The following is a 15,862-nucleotide window of genomic DNA, read 5'->3' as shown; positions in this document are numbered from 1 at the left end:
AGAATTTCAGCACCAAATCTTGAGCCTGAGTTACAACACAGAAAGTGTAACTGTTTACTAAAATCGCAGCTTACATGTCTTAAATGAAATAATTGAGAAAACAAAGCTGAAAATAGGCCACAGATATGAAGGGCAGTTACACTGCTTCTCTGAGTCATCCTCACATGAACACTGACCTACTGACCATCTGCCTAAAGCTGTTCTGTGCAGGCCAGTAGTTGGTGATGGGGAGACACATCTGATGCGTGATGATTCCCTAAACAAATCTGCAAGCTCTGCCATACTCCTGCTGCATGACAGGATCTCTGTCAACAAAGCAGATTTATTCCGACTCCTCTCCGGGCAGAAAAGGAAGCACTCATGCAGAGCTAATAGAGAACAGTCCAGAAAGTAATTTCAAAATGATAGCTGTATCTAACTCCCACAGAACTTATTCCCAAGCCTGTTCACCCAGTCAGTTCTGAAGATGCTAAGAAGTGAGAATGAAATGAAGTGTTTGAATAACAGTACACTGTCAGATTATTTTAACCAAAAATAACAAGCCAGAGACTGCTGCTAAATCAGAACAAGAATTCAGCTCGAATTGTTTCTCGATGTGACAAACCAACCGCCCAAAGTTTATCTCGTTCAGATGCGAGTCCTTTTACTATCAGCTGCAGGAGCAGTGCTGATGAGAAGTCACGATCCTGCTTCCCCAGGCTGCAGCATGGCCATTCATCAGCCAGCATGCTGCCCAGAGCCTCAGCTCCAGCAGAGGTCTGTAACAGCCCTTGCCTTGCCCAGCCTAAGCAGGCAGTCTCACTCCAGTTGCCTTCACTGGTGCTGCAGCAAATCCTGCAGTACCTCTGTACCTTACTGCTGTGAACTGTGGCCCAATGAATAGCTGGAGCTCTACTGCAAGTAAATGCAAGCTCAGAGACAATTTCTAGTTTGTTAAGTGACAACCAAGGTCTTCAGCAAGTTTCAAGACAAGCTTTATTTAATTTTTGAAGAAAACAAGAAAAAAAAAAACCACACAATACACTGCTTACATTCAATCTCCTCCTACATCAGTTTTACTATTCATGTGGCGCATGCTGTTATAGCCGAGTTTCCACTTGGCTAACAGCACACTAAACCATTTAACAGTAGCCATTGCACAGCAATAAACACCAGTGCTAAAGTCAACAGAGCACGCTCCAGCTCAAATCCTCTTGTGCTAAAGTGGGTTGAGCATGGTAATATTTCTTACTTATTTCAAAAGAGCAAAACTCAGTCCTTTCCAGGATGCGTTGCAATACATTTTGACCATCTGCATCTTCTGAACAAGCGAGTTCCCGTGTTTTCACAGCTCCATCCAACATCATTTTTATCCATGAAGCAGTTTGGGCGAGCACAGCTGGTCTTGCCATGTACTCCAGCACAAGATGTATTGCCTGTCTACAAACACCTCACAAAGGTGTTTTAACAAAAGTACTGCTGAGCTCCTCTTCAGAAATCTCTGCCGAAATTGGTGTTTGGGAAGTTGCTTTCTTCAAGTACGTTTTCCCTGGCAAATACTTGCCAGTCTGAGGAAACGCTTTTAGCTTCTCTGCTTTCACAAATCTCAGCAGGTTAATGATGGCAGCCGGTGTAACTCCAGGGATGCGGCTGACTGCACCGATCTGCAAACAGAAACAGAACTAAGTCAGCCTAAAACAAACCTAGACTCTAAAGCTGATGAGAACCGACACCAAAACCTATGGGTACTCCTTTCCTCGCACCTCCTCACTCCTTCGTGCCCCTTGGGAATACACAGGAGGAATTTTGCTGCTATTCAACCTCACTGCGGCCCAGTATCTTACCGTCTGGGGACGGCTGGAGTTCAGTTTCTCCCGCACCTCCGCTGACAGGGACGCATCAATAGCAAAGTAGTCTATGTCCTCTGGAAGTCGGAGGGCTTCATCTCGACGCACTTCTTCTATTTCCTGCTGCTGATTGACTACGCACCACTCGTAAGCGGCTGTGGTGGAGGGTCAGGGAAACGAAACAGATTCAGACAGTGTTCACATGAAAAAAATCACTTGTAGAAACTCCTGGAAGCAGAACGGATAACTCCACCGAGATGATCAAAATATCCGAGGAAGCTTCCAGCCTCACAGATTAAGGAGCCTAACTGATAGTATTTCAGAAGAAATCATACTCTTTGATTTGGTACAAGAATTAAGATACACAGATGCTTTTTGCTCTTATTCCAGGAATAAAAGAATGGTCTGTTTGATAGAGCGGCAAAGAAGAAAAACCCAGGAGCAAATACAAATAATTGATCTCACTCCACAAAGTGAAGCACAATTGTGGCCTATGGCAATACATGCACAACTCTGATAACAGTGCTTCCCTTCACAGATCAACAAAACAAAATGAAACACACAGGAATGAATGGGCTGGCTCTCCCCCTAGCGAACAATCCTTAGCAGATCATAACTCTTGTACTCTACCTTCTATTTTCAATCTCTCTGACAGCTCCCTCCATTCAGCAAGCTTTCTCAGGGGCTCTGGGATAGCCCTTGCCAGAATCTCCATGTTGGCCTCTGGATATCGAAGGATGTCAAAGGCACTGTGGAGAACATGAGTAAGATTTTACAGTATAGGGAAGACAGTTAATTGCATCAGACAGCACTACAGCTATTCCCAGCTCAACCTTTTAAAGGTGAGGATAGTACAGTATAGACCAGAACAACTACAGAGCCAGGCTCACCTCCCTGCTACCTCCTCTCAACACAAGTAAGAGCAGTTCAGCTCTTGATGAGGGGGCTTTATCAAGCTTCCAGCAAAGCAGAACAGTTACCATTTGGTGACATGCTCAGTACAGACAGCAAGCACTGAATGGGCCAGAGTACTATCTTTAAGAGGCTAAATCAGTGCTAGCTGACGTGGAGCAGTAAAAAACCCCAACGTACTGTTACTTCTACAAGCAAAGATCAGGTATGAAGAAGATGATAAAAGTTGGAATCTTGGAATACTGACCACTTCAGTAAAGATGTACACGAGCAAAGCCACCAGCCAGATGATCAAGCACAGACAAGAAAGCTTTGGTTGTATCCTTTACCTGAGAGGTGATCTTCGATTGCTACTGATGGGAACTTCTGGTACCAAATGGGACCATCTGGACACACTGAACTGAAGGGATTTTAGTGTTGCAATTCCATCTTCTAAAGCAGCCCTCATCTGAACAGCTTGCTCGTATCGCTGCTGTGACACACACCCAGCTTCCTCAAAGCCTGCAGAGGCAGACAATGGCACATGAGACCGAGGTCTGCAACCAAGCAGGGCTGCATATGGCAAGAGTCACCACAAGGTTATACCTCTGTGGGTCAGCCTGGCATCAGCATTGTCAGGCCGGAGGGACATGCGGAACTCCACGCGGCTGGTGAACATCCGGTATGGCTCAGTGGTGCCCAGAGTTGTAAGGTCATCTATCAGGACACCCACGTACCCTTCGGTGCGACTGACAATGAAAGGGGGCTTGCCTTGGACCCGTAGGCAAGCATTGATCCCTGCAATCACGCCCTGGGCAGAAAGCAAAACAAAAACCATTGCTGGTCCCTTCAAGGCTGAAATATCTGCACTGATCTTGCCAGAGTTCAAGAAGCATCTGGACAATGTTCTCAGTCATATGGACTGATTTTTGGGTGCTGCTGTGCGTAGCCAGGAGCTGGACTCAATGATCTTTGTGGGTCCCTCCCAACTTGAGATCTTCTATGATTCTAAGTACTGTTTCACCTTGGGAATGCAACCAGTCCAGGCTGGTAATCTAGGCAGTTTCTTCTATGCAATACTACTGTGGTCTGAAGAACTCAGCCCCTGCTGACATGCCTAGTGATAAGAAACGTGTTCCAACATATCTGCAATTGTACCCATTGCACAGACTCCACACAGCAGTATGTGTCACAGCTTACAATTGCTTTTGTTACTGCAACACTGGTAACTCAATTGCAGATATCTGTGCAACTCTGATGAGCTACAGAATTAAAAACAACTCATTAGCACAAGACAGGCCTGCTTCAATGCGTATCAAGGACAAACAGCAAGTTAACATCCCTTTCTGAGCACAGAGTAAATGCCATCTGATTCACCCACTTGAGCTGCAGCTTCCTCATAGCCCGTGGTGCCATTTATCTGGCCTGCAAAGAAGAGCCGCTGAACGAGACGAGACTCGAGAGAAGCAGTCAGCTGACGGGGGTCTAAAAAGTCATACTGCACTCCATAGCCTATGACAAACGAGAAGACAGACTTTAATGAGGGAAATGGAAGGTCCTAACTTATCAGCAAAGACAATCAGTGGGACAAAATGACTTAGGTTATCAACTTTTATTTACAATCTAGAAACAACCAAGGAGAAATTCCTGCATTCAAGAAATAATTTTCTTTCATATTTACTTTGGTTTGCTAGACTCCAAAGAAAATCTTTTTTTTTTTTTCTTTGTTAAATGATAACGATGTGAAAAATAAGATTTTAAATTATTTACCCCCTCACCTGGCTGCAAGATCTTGGCTTTCTCCAAGCCCGGGATAGACCTGATCACCTGCTCCTGGAGCTCAGGTGGCAGCGTCATTGACAGGCCTTGGGGGTAAATGACATCGGACTCCAAGCCTTCAGGCTCCAGCCAGACCTGATGTTCACGGTTTGGGAAGCGCAGCACCTTCGACTCAAAAGAGGGGCAGTATCTGCAACAGGAAACAGCCATAAGCATCATCTAAGGTGGATTAAAGGTAGTTTTCCAGAGGCAAAGCAAGATGCACAGCTTCAGAGACTCATACCATTAAGAGCTTCATGTGGTGCCACATCCTTACCGGGGGCCCTTTGTTGTCTCCCTCACATGGTCGTTCAAGTGGAGGTTATCAAGGACAATCTGCTGAGCTTTCAGGTTAGTGTGAGTCAGGTAGCATGACAGCTGGTCTTCTGGCTGAAAGAGGCCAAAACTCTGTAAATTAATCCAGTCACAATACCCTGCTCTCTCACCGAACAACTCTGTTCTGAGGATCTTCAAGGGCTTTTTCATGACAACTTGCTCTCAGTTGCTACAGAGCTGGGTTGTGCTGTCTTACCCACTGTACAGAAAAGAAGTAATCACAGAACCTGAGCAACATGCCCAAAACAGACAAAGAAAAGAACAAAACTTGAGAATGTGAGGGATCTGCATTCTGTGCTATGAAATGCATTCCTAATCACGGGATGGGCATTCCTATAAAAGTAACAGACCCTTTCACATTAGCAGGAGGAATTCAAAGCTTTGAAGTTTGAAGAGTTTGGTGAAGACTAAAGAAACCTCTCAACATCCCGCAACTGACATAGTAAATTCATGTTCTGGAAAGAAAAACACTATGTAGAATACTTTACAATTATTTTCTGGAAAAGAGTTGACAGATGTTCAAGAACAGCAATAAATGTTACACTTCAACTCCTTAACACCTTTCCAACAAATACGTAGGACTTCAAATGATATTACCTCCTCTCTGCTCCCCATTTACAAAAGGTTATTGCAATTTCTATAAGCTCTGGATCAAGCCCTGGACAACCTGATTTAGGTATGCATGTCCCTGTTAACAAGCAAGGGAGCTGGACTAGATGACCTTAAAAGGTCCCTTACAACTCTAAGGATTCTACGACTCTACAACTGCCTGAAAGGAGGTCGTAGCGTCATGCAAGTTGGCCTCTTGTTCTTGGTAGCAGTCATAGGATGAGCGGTAATGACCTTAGGTTGTGCTAGGGAGGTTCATATTGATTAAGATGAAAAAATTCTTCTTTGACAGAGTGGTCAGGTGCTGGAACAAGCTGTTCAGGGAGGGAGTGGAGTCACAATCCTCAGGGGCTTTCAGGGAAAGGGCAGATGTGGCACTTCAGGACATGGATTAGTGGGCACAGTGGTGATAGGTTGATGGTTGGAGTAGATGATCTAAGAGGTCTTTTCCAACCTTAATGATTCTATGATTCCCAGCCATGTGAGTCCTTACACCACCTCGCTGGCTACGTTAGCTTGCACTTCCCACCTCCCCAATCCACTGCCCATCTACCCCTGCACCTGCCATGTGCTATCCCACCTTGATCCACACAGCCTTGCTGAGGAAGCTGAAGGGTACAGGAGGGTTGTCAGGTACACGTTCCTCCAGACCACTGAAGTTGATGGTGTCTTTGGCCAGGCGGGGTGGTGTCCCAGTCTTCAGCCTGCCCACAGTAAATCCCAGTTTCTGCAGAGTCTGGGCTAGCCCCACAGCCGGCTGGTCTCCCAGGCGCCCAGCAGGATGAGTCTCCAGCCCCATGAGGATCATACCCCTCAGAAATGTCCCAGTGGTCAGGATGACACTCCCAGCACACACCGTGCTACCATCCCCTGAAACAGCATGTTCAGAGATGCACAGTTTACTGTCATTGAAGCCCTGGTACTCTAGTGGTTCTGCTCCAAACTAAATTGCTGCTGTTTATTCAGGACTCACGCATCTCTTATTATTTGGCATTTCAATAGCATCAATGTTAACAGCAATAACAGCAATAAGCAGAGTGTACAGTAACTCTTTTTTTTCTTTATTCCTCCAAGCATTTTACCCAAACAAAGAAGTTCTGCTCCCGAATAATATTCCTGACCAGGTCCTTATTTTGGAATTCCTGTTTACAAGATCAGCAAGAGGTAAGAAGGCACAAGACTGCACTGTAACAGGACACTGATGTCCAGAAGTGTTATCTGCAGCACACTCTGTTTGCCAAACAAGATCTCAAACACAGCATGGAATTCAGAATCATGAGTCTGAGGAAGATTAAGCTCATGCAACCTCTGAACGCCCAATCAATCCAGTGATGTTTTCCATTGTGCTACAGATGTTAACACAGTTTAATTTGCAGTCAGCCTGAAGTGCCTCTATTGGCTCAACCACCTTTCTTACAGATGAATCAGACACATTTAACCTGCAGCTACTCTTAGCATACAGTGCCCAAGGTTGCTCACCGCAGTACCCACACATACCCAGAACAACGCCTGTGACTTGGCACTTCCCAGGGCGGTTTGCTTCTGGCTCCGTCAGGAGAAGGTCTTCCACAGAGGCCTCACGGACTGTCAGCAGGGGTGTGCTCAGGATTTCCTTCTGTCATGAAAGGAGTTACCACAAAAATCTGGCAAGTTCTGAAACATCTGGGCAGTCCCGGACCACACCAATTTCTAACACATCCGTCAACTTCTTCCCTTGTTCTAAAACCACATTTTAGAACCAGTCATCACTCCTGGCTTTCTTTTAACCCCATCCTGCTGTTATTACGCAACTGTAACACACTGATATCCCCACTAGTAGCTGGTGTACCCCAAAAAGTAACATCGGACCCCCCACATTAGCACTTTAATTTCTAAGCGGCCTCGGGGCTGCACACACTGCTGCCACCATCCTGTGCAGCACTGCTCCACACCTCACTGCTCCTGCAGACCTCATCCTGCTCTGCATGAAGCCACATCACCGCTGGCTGCATCTCTTTTTCAAACGAGGGCTGCTCTGAAAGTAATGCCTCTTAGCTGATTATGCTGGCTCACTACGTCAGAGGCAGATATTGGTGGTATGGCAGAAGAGGGTGAACCTTCCCACCAAGATTCCATTCCATGTCGTTGCTGTGTGACAGATGGCAGCAGTGGGGCAGTCTTGACAACATGGTGCCTGACATGGAAGCGTGTATGAAAGAAAGGTGTGTCACTGAACTGCTCCACGTAGATAAAATGGTACTCAATGACATTCATAAACATTTGCTTGCATTTAAGCAGACCAAAGAGTGGATGTGGGCACAGCAGTGTGTTTCAGCCACACTGGGTCACCTCTTATTCACCGCTAGCAAAAACACAAAGCTAGTGGCGGTGACCGCGCTGAAAAACAGCGTTTTGTAGCTGAGAATCTGCTCTATCAAACAGCGTTACGGTGCTCTCTGTATCTCCTACGGCTTCCCCTCAGTAAATAGGAGGCGTTAGTTTCGGAGCGCAGAGGCCGCACACCCACCTGCACGCCGTCCCGGTACCGCCGCCGGTCGATCTGCGCCCGCAGCCCCCACACGGCCGGACCTTTGCTGCGGTTCAGCACTTTGTAATGCACCCCGGCCACGTCGCAAATCCGCCCGCACAGCCCGTCCAGGGCGTCCACCTCCCGCATCAGGTGCCCCTTCCCGATGCCGCCGAAGGAGGGGTTGCACGACATCTCTCCTGCGCCAAGCACACGGGGACACCCTCAGCACCGCCGCCGCGAGCGGCCGCGCCGCGCCCGGCCCCGCGCCCCCCGGCGGTACCGATGGTGCCGATCTTGTGCGTGAGCAGCAGCGTGCTGGCCCCGCCGCGAGCGGCCGCCGCCGCCGCCTCCGTCCCTGCATGGCCGCCGCCGATCACCACCACTTCGTAGCGCGGTGCCGCGCTCCCCGCACGGCGCCTCTCGGACCGCGGGGCCGCGGGCGGCGCCAGGCGGCGCCAACTTCTGCGCGCCAACATGGCGGCGGCGGGAGGCCGGAACGGGAAGCGCGGGGCAGGCGGGAGGCGGCGTGCAGCCCGACAGGCAGCGCGGCGTGGCGCGGGGCGCCCCCTAGCGGCGGCTCGTCACGTTCCCTGGCGGGAGTTTTGGTTTCCCGAGAGCTGCGGCGTTGCCTGGAAGAGGAACTCCTCTTCCCGCCGAGTTGCGCTCGCTTCCGCGTGGGTGCGGGAGGCCCATGGAGGAGACCGCGGCGGGCAGAGGGCAGCGGAGGCAGAGAGCGGCCCAGCCTCGCTCCTCGCGGGGCAGAGGCACCGCCGCCCGACGCGGCTCGACCGCGCGGGAAGCATCGGCCGACGAGCATCCGGCGGACGAGGCTTCCCGCGCGGTCGTGCCTCGCCGTACGGCGCAGGGCGGAGAGCCTGCGGTGCTCCGAACGCTCTCGGCGCGGAGCAGGGCGGCGGGCGGGCCGCGGCTGCGGGAGGTGCTGTCGCAGCTCAGCCTGGGCCGGCAGGACGTGTCGGAGGCGTCGGGGCTGGTGAACCACGTCGTGTCCCACCTGATCCAGGCCGTCCGAGGGAGGAACGGCAGCTTCGGCTCCATCGGGAGGCTGGGAGCCGGCAGCTACTATGAGCGCGTCAAGGTGCGTGCGGGGCTGGCGCGGATTAGGGCAGAGGCCGACGAACTGCGGCTGGGCAGCTTGGAGAAGGGGAGCTATAAGGGAAAGAACGGGACGGAGCCTATAGCAGAGGCTGATAGCACACGGTAAAATGGTTTAATTAAACCTTACCTTTAAGGAGGGTAGAATTTGGGTCGAATATAAGGAAAAAGGTCTGTCACAGGGAGGGTGGTGAGGCACTGGCACAGGTTGTCCAGGGAGGTGATGAATGTCCCGGCCCTGCAGTTCCAAGGCCAGGCCCTGGGCAACCTGCTCTAGCTGTCAGTGTCCCTGTTCATTGCAGGGCAGTGGCACTAGATGACCTTTCAGGGTCTTTCCAACTGTAAGGATACTGTGATTCCATGGCTGGTCACAGGACCGGGGACTGGTTGTGACACTGTACCCAGATGGTGGTGCTCAATGGCTGCTTGACCTCCAGCAGCTTGGAGCTGTGACCGCTGGGGAAGCAGTGTCAGTAAACTGCTCTTCTGCACATGAATGCACATCATTCTGGTAATACAGATCCATCAGAAAGAAGGTAATGTTTCACTCCAGCTGTGGAAAATACATGCAGGCAGCTGTAGGTAAAGCTTCAGCTTTAGCTGAAAAGCTTAAAGGCATTACAACCCAAGTTGATGCATGTATTCTTGTCCTTTGCAGATATCTGAACCCAATGAGTTTGATATCATGCTTGTAATGCCTGTCACAAGATTGCAGCTACATGAGTGTGATGACACTGGAGCCTATTATTATCTAACATTCAAAAGAAATCCAAAAGAGAAGTATTTGAATAGGTTTCTAGATGAAGATGGAAAATTATCAGCCTTTAAAATGCTTGAAGAACTGAGACGAATTATTAAAGAGGAAGTAAAACACATTAAAAGTAAGTACTGCGCAATCAGGTTTCACTCAGGAACGCTAATAATGCACTTGCATTCCACATATGCAATATGTACCTTTCCCCTCGCTTATCTCTTCATGGCAACATAGCAGGGGCAGATGAGGTTTCGCTTCTGGTTATCTTTAGCACTTACTCTAAAAATCACCACGAATACACCAGAGCAGCAGAAGGAATTACATTACTTGAGTCAGATAATGCATTATCTAATGTTGCTTCTTAGCTACCCATAAAACGTATTACCTTTTAGGGTGCTCTTATCCTCGTAAGCCTTCAGCCAAGTTGTGGACAAATCTCTAATCTAAACATTTTCCACAGTCATCTGACATTCTCTAGTCGTTCCTGTTCATTAGAAAGCATTACCGAGTCTACAGAAGACATCTAAAATAGAGTCAAAATATTAAAAATAAATCATGAAAGAAGAGCTTTTCTTATTTTGTAGAGGGAGGCTTCAGCTGGCCTCCTTACTGTTTTATTAAAAAAAAACCCCACTATACTCATTTCACAAATCCTACAGGATAAAATGCTTGAGGATTCTGACCATTTACAAATTCCTATTCAGTAAATATCTTAATAACTCCCAAAAAGTGTTTCTTCTGTTATGAAAAAAGATTACTTTCTTTTTTGTTACTAGATGTGGAAGTAACTGTGAAAAGGAAAAAGCCTGGAAGCCCTGCAATAACTCTACAGATCAAAAAGCCTCCAGCAGAAATATCATTGGACATTATCTTGGCTTTGGAAGTTCAGCAGAGCTGGCCTCCCAGCACACAGGATGGCCTCAACATAGAATGCTGGCTGGGAAGAAAAGTCAGGAGAGAGTTCAGACATAAACCAATTTACTTAGTGGCCAAGCAAAACAAAAAAGAAAAGCTTCTAAGAGGTACTTCAAATACAGATAAGAAGCTTAAGTTAAGAATTACTTTCTCTGCAACTTGATACCACTTGATAAATGCCATAAAAAGGGTATCCAGATTCTGTTCAGTATTCTGCCTTCAAGATACAGACCTCTATTTTATCCTGGGTACATCCAGATCATCGTTGAAAACCCTCTTTAACCAGCCTGGTGACAGTGCTTATCCTGTGCTGAAATCTAAAGCTGACAACTGCACTACAGACAGTACAGTAAACAGCCCTAACAGCATTATTTTAAATCTGTTCCATCAGATAGATGAGTATCTTTCCTGTAGTAGTGCTGTACTTAACAGCAGCATCCACTCCTTTGTAAAGAAAAAAATTAAAGGAGGTGTATAAAAATACTCAGAACATCCCTGAAAATAGCACTTATTATACATACGTTTTATACTTCTACAGGAAGTAAACTATTTAAGATAGATTATTTCCTCATTGAACTTTGGTATGGCTGCAAGATGACTGCTGTTTGTTTTTGTTTTCCCCCAGAGCACTCTCACCATGCCTGCATTAGTTTGCAGAAACATCCCAGCTTAGCACTGTATGAGAAGAACTGGTAGTTCCAGCAGAAACAGTTCTGGCAACTGGGTCTATTTTTTAGCTAGCACGCTTACCTTACCAGTGCCAGGTACACCACCACTGCTCTACTGGGCTCTCTGTCCCAGTGAAAATTAATTGCAAATAGTAATCAAACCAAAAAAGGCAGGGACACAGTCTGATTTAGGTAAGGAAGAAAAAAATGATTGTTGATGTTTTAAAAACAGGGGGCTGAGCTGCATTAATCTCTGTTTCCAAGCATTCCCAGAAGAATAAAAAGAAATGCTTTACAAGAGTTAGCTGAGATAATCTCAGTCGCTTGCACAGAGAAATTTAAACCGATCTTCAACATTAGTTTACTCAAAACCAGAATGGTTAAGCAGTAAGGCTTAATAATACAGAGCAGAAATTGAACGGCAGTAGATTTCTATAGGTAGCACAATTATTCCCCAAATCACATTCAACAAATTCAGGAAAGCTAAGAATTAAGTTTAATTTAAAAAACTGAACCCAAACATCCTTGAGAATATAAAGAAAGCATCCAGAGAAGCGTACACAGTTATTTGTAACTATAGTGTTCCAATCTTGTTAGTATGAAGTGGTTAAGAAATTAAGGAACTAATTGTAGTAATCGATGAATTAAGAGTTGTTGTTTTTTTGTTTTTTTTTTTTCTAGATACAGACACCAATATTTACTGCTGTGTAACTATTTAAGTCTTCTTCTCACTCCTTTAGGAAATACCTGGCGACTCTCTTTCTCGCATATCGAGAAGGCCATGCTGAACAACCATGGCAGCATAAAGACATGCTGTGAATCTGATGGAGTGAAGTGTTGTAGGTTGGTATCTCATATGAATATTTTGCTTTAAGCTAGTTTGTCCAGCATTATTTCAGTTTAACATTTAAGAATTTGGTCAGTGAGTAATTATTTAGAATAGGGAGTGAGAATATGGCTTTTAATCACTAACTCTTGCATCATTGTTCCAGAGTAGCACAAGCTTGCACGTGCCCACTGAACACATGTGACATGCATTTGCTAAAAAAGCAACAAATTACTTTGCAGATTTATGCTCCAGATTTGCCTGGCAAACAAGCAGATGCGCCTTGCCAAATAATCTTTCCCCAAATCAGTCATCTTCAGAAATACCAGCTCCACAGTCTGTTGACTCAGCTTCATAAGCAAATTACACTTTGTGGCAAAGCAATCTATTAAATGATGGTGAGAAAAGAACTGAGTGGGATCAGGATCGATAAATGTGATTTTTCACTCTAATAAAGATTGGTTCCACATGAAGAGTAAAACCAAAACCTCATCAGGTACAGAACCTACTTTGTGGCAAAACCACTTTTTGGTTTACAGAATCAGGAAAGCCAGAAGGGTATTAATGCATCATTCTTAATCTTTGCTTTATGAGTAGTATGAGCTACGCTGCGTCCTTGCCTAGCCATGTACTGAACTACACCTCTTCACCTCACAGAGTGCCATGGAAAGGCACTGGTAGTGCCTTCAGTGTAAATCCAAACCCAAAGTGCAGCTTTAATCTTAAGCAGTGCTCCAAGTTCATGTTATACTGGTAGCACCTGCAGGAGAAGATCATAATCGTCCAAGCACTGTGCTGATCAACACTTCGTATTCCTGTGCCACTGTGGCCACCAGTGGAAGTGGTTCATGCATCAAAACTGTTTTTCACGGTAGAAATCTTTCACTGCTAGTCTGCCTTCGTGTGCTGTACTGATGGGAATATCCACCTTTTTGCTGTACTTATTTTCAGATTTTATTCAAAACCTTACTGAAAATGTTCTATTACGGTAAGAATATTTTAATTGCTTTACTTATAACATGTATTTGAATATCTAAAATACACGTTTAGAACTGACTACTAAAGGTACACAATTATCTCTTATTTAACAGGAAAGATTGTCTCAAACTTCTGAAGTATCTTCTAGAGCGACTCAAAATGAAACATGCAAAAGAATTGGACAAATTCTGTTCATATCATGTCAAAACTGCCTTTTTCCATTCATGCGTCACTTGGCCAAGTGACACGGACTGGCAGTATGAAAACCTGGAACACTGTTTTCAGAAGTATCTGGAATATTTTCTGCGTTGTCTGCAAGATTCTCAGCTGCCACACTTTTTTATTCCCCAATACAACTTGCTCAGCCTGGATGATAAACCAAGCAATGACTTCCTTTCAAGACAAATAAACTATCAGTTGAACAATGGATTCCCAGTATTTCACCAGGTGTAGGTATTGTAAATACTTCTTTTTTACTATCTGAAAGCAAGTAAAGTAGATTTCCATATTTTAAAGCTTACGTTTAGCACTTCATATAATATCTTAGTAGCTTGATACTATGGAGAAACAAAACAAATCAAGAATGCTAACAGAAAATTGTGTTTCAGTTACATTGCTTAGTCATATTCCTTAGGAGAACCAGGACATTCGAATTAATATTTGATAGGAACAGTTAAAAAAGTAACCTGACTCTAATGAGAACAATTCTAACATAGAATGATGGTTAAAACAGAAAAGAAGGCACCTGCCAGCATAAAAATTTCAGCAAGAGAACCAGGCCTGAGAACTCGGCCTTGTAACAGAGCCTAGGAACACAGACATCCCTGAAGCAAGGCTGAATACCTCACACCAGTGCCATCCTGAAGATATCATTGGTACACATATAGATTCAATGTATGTGTGTACACCTGTGTATATATGCCTATGTGTATATAGATGCTCATACTACATAAATGTATATATATAATATGTATATTCTACAAGAAATTGAGCTGCTCAAGTGTCTGCAGGAAAGAGCAATGAAGCTGGTGAAGTGACTGGAAATCAAAATGTGAAGATCCTGTTGGTCTCTACAACTACCTGAAAGGTGGCTGCAGTGAGGAAAGCATCAAAGCCTAAACTGGGGGACAGTTCAGTGCTTCTATAAATGATCTGGATACAGGAATCAAATGCCTACTAGGCATATGGAATTAGGAGGAGCTGTTGACTTCCTTGGAGCAGAGACTCATACAAAAATTTTGACAAATTGGAGAGCTGAGCAATCATCAACTGCATGAAGTTCAGCAACAGCAAGTGCAGGATTCTGCACATGAGATGGAGTAAAGACTGGGGAACAACAGGCTGAAAAGCAGACCCAGAGAAAGGGATCTGGAGGTTTTAGTTGAATCTGACTCAGCAGTGTCCTTGCAGCCAAAAGAGCCAACTGGTGCATCAGGCCTGGCACTGCCAGCCAGGAGAGGAAAGGGACGGCCCCACTCTGTGTTAGTGTGGCACGAGACACATAACACAAAGACAAAACTATTGGAGAACATCCAAAGAGGGGCTTCAAAGATGCTGAAATGTCTGGAGAGCAAGGTGCACCAGGAGCAGCTGAGGTCCCTGGGTTTGCTGAGCCCAGAGCAGAGGAGCTGAGGGGAGGCCTGATGGCAGCTGCAGCTCCTCACAGGGAGCAGAAGGGCAGTACTGAGTTCTGCTCTGTGTGACAGTGACAGGGCCTGAGGGAATGGCAAGGAGCTGCGTCAGGGGAGGGGCAGCTGGAGGGTCAGGGACAAGGTCTGCACCAGAGGTGCTCAGGCCCTGGAACAGCACAGAAAAATCCAGGTTGAAAATACCTTCCCTGTGGACAGGCTCCCAAGGGAAGGCCTTTACAACCTGGATTATTCAATGTTATCTGAGCTATGCGTAGGACAAACTGTGGTAAGTATAATGTATCACGTCTGCTTGCTGCTACAGTCTTGGTAAGTTTGCAATCAAGATGTATTTTCATTGTCATAATAATTATAGTTAAGATTGAGATTAATCATCCTCAAATCATTTCTGCTGCTGTGTACTGATTATCCTACCTCATATTGCCTTTCTACTATTTGCTGCTATTAGTGGGTATCTTTAGTGTTTGGTGCATATATACACATAAACTCATTTCCTGGTAATAAATGTAACAGCTTTAATACATACATATTTGCCATCCCAATTAGAGTGTTCCTGGTAGTAGTGATCTGTGTTCTTCTGCAATAAACAGGAATCCTTAGTAAACAACCACTGTATGTCCTTGTGTACCACAGGATCCTTCAAACTCACCATTGCAATCTCTATCTGCTTACTGGTCAGGTAGTCCCCAAAGCTCTCCTTTCACGGGTTGTGACAGTATTTGTCCTTCCTAGATAAATGCAGCCATCACCTTCAAACTATCTTCAAATCATACTATGAACATATGTAAGAATTTGCAATAATTAATTGCACAGACATGAATTCCATGACTTCAAGTTAGGGAAGGAAAAAAAAAAAAAAGGCATATTAACTTCCTGAATTAACTGATCTTTCCCACATCTTCACAATTGCTTTGGAAAAAAGGCTTTTCATTGCAATTGGCAAGAGAAACAAAAACTAACCAGCATACAA

General features: G+C 45.6%; 2 protein-coding genes across 3 annotated transcripts; one reads left to right on the top strand and one right to left on the bottom strand.

Moving 5' to 3' along the window:
• Nucleotides 1-957: 957 nt before the first annotated feature.
• On the bottom strand, nt 958-8,478 carry MTO1 (mitochondrial tRNA translation optimization 1). 2 transcript variants are annotated; one of them, XM_052679013.1, is made up of 12 exons: nt 8,270-8,478; nt 7,987-8,186; nt 6,978-7,095; nt 6,061-6,350; nt 4,813-4,925; nt 4,496-4,686; nt 4,099-4,229; nt 3,324-3,528; nt 3,068-3,239; nt 2,457-2,575; nt 1,824-1,981; nt 958-1,643 (listed from the first exon to the last, which is right to left on the bottom strand). In XM_052679013.1, the coding sequence occupies exons 1-12, from the start codon at nt 8,463-8,465 to the stop codon at nt 1,431-1,433; spliced, it is 2,106 nt and encodes a 701-aa protein (XP_052534973.1). In that variant the 5' UTR covers nt 8,466-8,478; the 3' UTR covers nt 958-1,430. The 2 variants fall into 2 exon arrangements, with proteins under 2 accessions (XP_052534973.1, XP_052534979.1); XM_052679019.1 differs by lacking the exons at nt 7,987-8,186; nt 8,270-8,478 and adding an exon at nt 7,412-7,919.
• Nucleotides 8,479-8,571: 93 nt separating this feature from the next.
• CGAS (cyclic GMP-AMP synthase) lies at nt 8,572-15,499 on the top strand. Its single transcript, XM_052679093.1, has 5 exons — nt 8,572-9,085; nt 9,761-9,983; nt 10,633-10,878; nt 12,180-12,282; nt 13,357-15,499. Exons 1-5 carry the CDS (start codon nt 8,681-8,683, stop codon nt 13,694-13,696), a joined length of 1,317 nt encoding a protein of 438 aa, XP_052535053.1. The 5' UTR covers nt 8,572-8,680; the 3' UTR covers nt 13,697-15,499.
• The last annotated feature ends 363 nt before the right edge of the window (nt 15,500-15,862 follow it).

Source organism: Tympanuchus pallidicinctus, unplaced genomic scaffold (assembly GCF_026119805.1).
Source record: "Tympanuchus pallidicinctus isolate F22 unplaced genomic scaffold, pur_lepc_1.0 scaffold1, whole genome shotgun sequence".
Lineage (NCBI taxonomy): Eukaryota > Metazoa > Chordata > Aves > Galliformes > Phasianidae > Tympanuchus > Tympanuchus pallidicinctus.
This window is presented reverse-complemented; position numbering and strand designations above follow the sequence as displayed.